The 4,469-nt window shown below is 38.9% G+C and overlaps 1 protein-coding gene across 1 annotated transcript in view; it reads left to right on the forward strand.

Annotated features, from left to right (window-relative positions):
* Window positions 1–4,469, forward strand: part of LOC117116893 (N-acetylated-alpha-linked acidic dipeptidase 2-like) — a 21,753-nt gene that overhangs the window by 1,343 nt on the left and 15,941 nt on the right. The window contains exons 2-3 of the mRNA XM_033261016.1: window positions 872–1,067; window positions 1,596–1,761. Of these exons, the coding sequence (XP_033116907.1) occupies window positions 880–1,067; window positions 1,596–1,761 (354 nt within the window). The 5' untranslated portion in view covers window positions 872–879. The remainder of the gene's footprint in view (window positions 1–871; window positions 1,068–1,595; window positions 1,762–4,469) is intronic.

Genomic DNA, 4,469 nt, shown 5'->3' on the forward strand with positions numbered 1-4,469 from the left:
ATTTGCATAGCGCTGCGTGCGCGTGGCTTTGCCGAGTGATCTCCTTCTCAATAATACCACTTGACTTTTGCACTGCGCCACTTGATTTTTGTACTGTGCCACTTGACTTTTGGCGATATTGTATGGAACGCCAATTTGGAATGAACTCATTTTTACTAGGTCTATATTATTATTATTATTATTATTATTATTATTATTATTATTATTATTATTATTATTATTATTATTATTATTATTATTATTATTATTATTATTATGTCCCCGACGAGAAAGAAATAATATCTCCCGATAGGGGACCTCGGCCCACGTCGGAAAAATCCAAACTGCCACCCCTCAATCAAACTGTATTTAGACAAAGATAAACTATAAGACAATAATTCCATACACATACTAGATAAATAAAAAATAAGTAAAACTAGTTTTTGCGCAGACTCATTGCCATATAAGGAACAGCTAATCGAACACAGAGAGTTCATTTTAGTGGCACTTACGGGTATCATGGAAAATACAAGTGAAGCTGGGCACTCACTGCGTACGGCGGTCGTATCCAACTCCGCTCTCTGTGAGTGCTGGATGGCACGACGCCGTCAGCTGATTGTCGATGGCAGGTTAAAAAACGATCCGTCGCTGCGCGCGCGTTGTGACGTTGCGTTCTCCATAGAGACGGCCGGCGGGCGCAGTTACATTATCCTCTTCATGCTGATGAGCACAAGGCAGCAACAAATGTTTTCCATTGTCCTCTGTCCTGGGCCAGCCATGATATTTCATTGGTTGATTCACTTCGATTGGCTGTGTGCCAGAAAATGATCTTAACATCGCTTTGCATTGGTATAAAAGTTATACACGCACCGACCCCCTCTCACATTTGCAGTAGTAACAATGAATCGTAGACAGGTAGTAGTTATAGCTGTGGTTGCTGTGGTGGTGGTGCTTGGTATAGGTATCGGTATCGGGGTACTTATTGAAAGAGAGAGGGCAGTAAACCCAGAGGCACGACAAGCAGATGAAGCAATGAGTGATCGAATAATGAACGAGATTAACTTGGATAATATCCGGACAAATTTAAAGTGAGTATAACATTTAGTTTGTATGCTTTACAGTAATGTTTTATAATTATTGTTTGTTTATAACCAGTGCTGTTCCGCGACGCATGTGCAAGGTTTGGAAACCATTTTTTTTTCTCTGGCTCAATTAAGGACCTTAGAAGGTCCCAAGTTTTATGGAACCCGGTTGGTACCTTTTTTACACTCGAAAGATTCCTCTTCTGTAACATTATATATATGTCCTATATAAAGGCCCTTATATTACCGAATCATGGTTTAATTTAGTTCAGGGCTTATCTCTTTATTGTATCATTTTTCACAAATTATATTTTCGTCTCGCTTAAAGTGCGTAAGAGGACTTAACACGTAACATTATTTGCGGTCTCGAAAAACTAGTGTACAAAAGAGCAAGATTAACTTATTAATGCGCTATCAATATTTTGACTTCCTGTGTTATAAAAATTGTTGCCAAACCTTTGAGTGAATTAGTTCAGAGACTCAGCATACAATCCATCTTATAAAATTGATTTACATCGGGTTTTTTTTTCACAGAACTCTTACTGCAAAACCACACGTTGCAGGTACAGCGGCCGATTTGTCTGGGGCCGAGTTTATACAACAGACCTGGTTAGACCAGGGCCTCGACATTGTCAACATTTTACCATACAATGTACTGCTTCAGCACCCACCACCCCCTACATCACCAGACAGGAACAAGGTAAATTGCTGCCAGTTTAAATACAGAATGTTTATGATGTACATACACACACCCACATTTGACTTTCGTAAAACATGATATTAGATTTTCACGAATACGTGGATTGCACCTGTGAACTTCTTTAACGTGACTGTCCTACCTGAGTTCATAGTCTCTACTCATGTTTTTGGGTCCGCGCAAGGCGCTGACCCCTGAGCCCAACTGCTGTTCTTGTAATTCTTGTTTTTGTTCTTGTTACCAACATTTTAAAAGCGTCCAACGTCGCCAGTTTTGAACGGACGTGCAGGAAATTTTGTACACAAACTAGAGGTGATTTCCAACCAACGTTCATCGCCCTTTTTTTAGTTGGCCCCCAGGGGGATTTTTAGCAAGGACTGTACATTACTGCCATTTACCGCCAATAGGGGACGTCGAGTGGATGGCGCGGTCGGTTAAGGATGTGTTCTAAAGATGTTAAGGTTGTGAGTTCGAAACTCGTCTTTATATTCAATTTTAAGAAGATATTTCAATTTTGTACAAATGAACATTCTAAAGGATATTTTTTTGTACAAATAAACATCCCTATTGTTTAAACATTTCTATCTTATTAGCTCTTCCAAAAAGCCAAATGTAATAACTTGCGCGCCTGTACCGTATTTAAGCGTGGAGGAACGCGCGGACAAGCCTATATAAAACAAAAATATTTCCCCCTTCTCATTCTTTTATCGTGTCTTCATTTCCAGAGATATCCTCAACGGTGTATTCAGTGGCGTCTCTATAGGGTTTGCGGAAGGCGCACGCATCCCAACAAATCTCACGCCCCCTCAGTTGCTCCCCTACACCGACAGAAAATTTTCGGAGTAAAAAATTACGGTCAAGTAGATCTAATACCCACCTTATTTTGCCAGCTAGCCCCTCACTTTATCATCGGAGCCACCCACATCACCTTGCTCCCCCACACAAATCTAATTGAAAATACCAGGGAGTGTTAGGTATAACCAAATAACGAAATGATTTAATTTTGCTGACGGTCCGTAGTAGGATGTGGATGTGAGGACATTTTAAAGGGATTTAAGAGCAAATGTCGTAGACAAGATATAAAAAAAAAAATCAACTGATATGAATGAAATTTTTGTGAAACTTTAACCAAGTTACTTACTTACTTAAGGCCTTCGCTCCTCCAGGAGCATATCCCACTGACGACTTCTCTCCATCGCAGTCTGTCCTGTGCAGTCCTTTCAAGTTGTTCCCACGTGTAACCTGTCTTCTTTGTCTCTGCCTCCAGGGCTCTCCTCCATGTGTTGTAGGGGCATCCCCTTCTCATTTTGCTCTGTTAGTTCTACCGTAGGGCGTGTCTTGTGATGCTTGCTGGTAATTTTCTAAGTGTGTGTCCGATCCACCTTTATTGTCTGGCAAGGACATCATCTTCCAGTGGCCTTCGGCTTGTTCGTTTCCAGAGTTCTGTGTTTTAACTGTCCTGCCATCTGATGCGAAGGATTCATGTTTGCCTTGTTGCCACTGTGTGTAATATATAACACAAATTTTATAGGAAAAAAAGCATTAACGTCACTATTAATTTATAGTGGTCTTTGATTGGGAGGGGAAATTTTCAGGGTCCGGCAAAACCATGGTATTTGGTCTCTAAAAAAATGGAATCTTTAATTGAAGGGAACAGCTAATGATAAAAGATAAAAATTCAACCGGGGCCGCAGAAATGTGGTCTTTAATTGGAGGTGGTCGTTAATTAAAAGGGTTTTTAATTAGAGGGAGACCTGTATAATCCAAATTATTTGAATGGAGTACAACAAATTAAATTTTGTCCGTTGCTCACAATGCACAATGTCTGTACAGACATGGATATTATTGTAATATTTTACTTATATTACATATTTTAGTATCTACTCAACTTTGACTAAGTCAAAGTCAAACAAAAGATGAGCCTGGCTTGATAATATTATCATTATTAACATCATGAGCGCCATTATCATAATTGTCAGCGGTAAATGTTAAGTTTATCTTGTGCTAAATGCTCCTTCAGTGGAAGGCTCTTTAGGCATAAGGCAAATCGATGATATATAACATCAATGAGGCGTTGGGTAAGATAAATGGCCATACAATTTTGGTCCGACGACTGTGATTTAGCCATGTTACATTAACGTGAGCAGCTTTCGGTGAAATAAAGGCCCTTAATGATGCGTAAAAGGGAGAAAACCTACAGTTTGCAGGCCTACAAGAGGAAATTAGTAACGAAGAATTGTGAATTGTCGGTGACATCTGTATTATTTTTCTTAACTCTGTCAGTGCTAGGTATTGATTAAATCCATTGTTCCGCAACCTATGGGTCGCGGAAAATTTTTGATGGGTCGCTTATTTCTTCAGGTCGTGGAAAATGTACTTAATACGAACATACGAACAAGACAAACCAAGTCAAAATTATTTGTAAACAAACGTGCATGAAACTGTGGCATATGCGTCATTTTACTTTCGTAATGCGTGCATTATCAATAATTTCATGTTCAAGAATATACTATTAAAACATTTGTGTGGTAAAACGTCTGTAAATCATTGATTTTTTCGATCTGTAACTTATTGAAAGATTTGTTGACATAAACATTTCTTAATATTTTCGGTGCTATAGTTTAGTCGAATAGGCCTACCCTTCAAAGTAGGCCTATGTTAAATATCAATAATAATCATTAGTAACACGTATGAAAACATACTTTGAGAAT

The sequence above is a fragment of the Anneissia japonica genome, unplaced genomic scaffold (genome assembly GCF_011630105.1).
Source record: "Anneissia japonica isolate Jap-2015-1 unplaced genomic scaffold, ASM1163010v1 scaffold1302_len1884557_cov193, whole genome shotgun sequence".
NCBI classification, from domain to species: Eukaryota; Metazoa; Echinodermata; class Crinoidea; order Comatulida; family Comatulidae; genus Anneissia; species Anneissia japonica.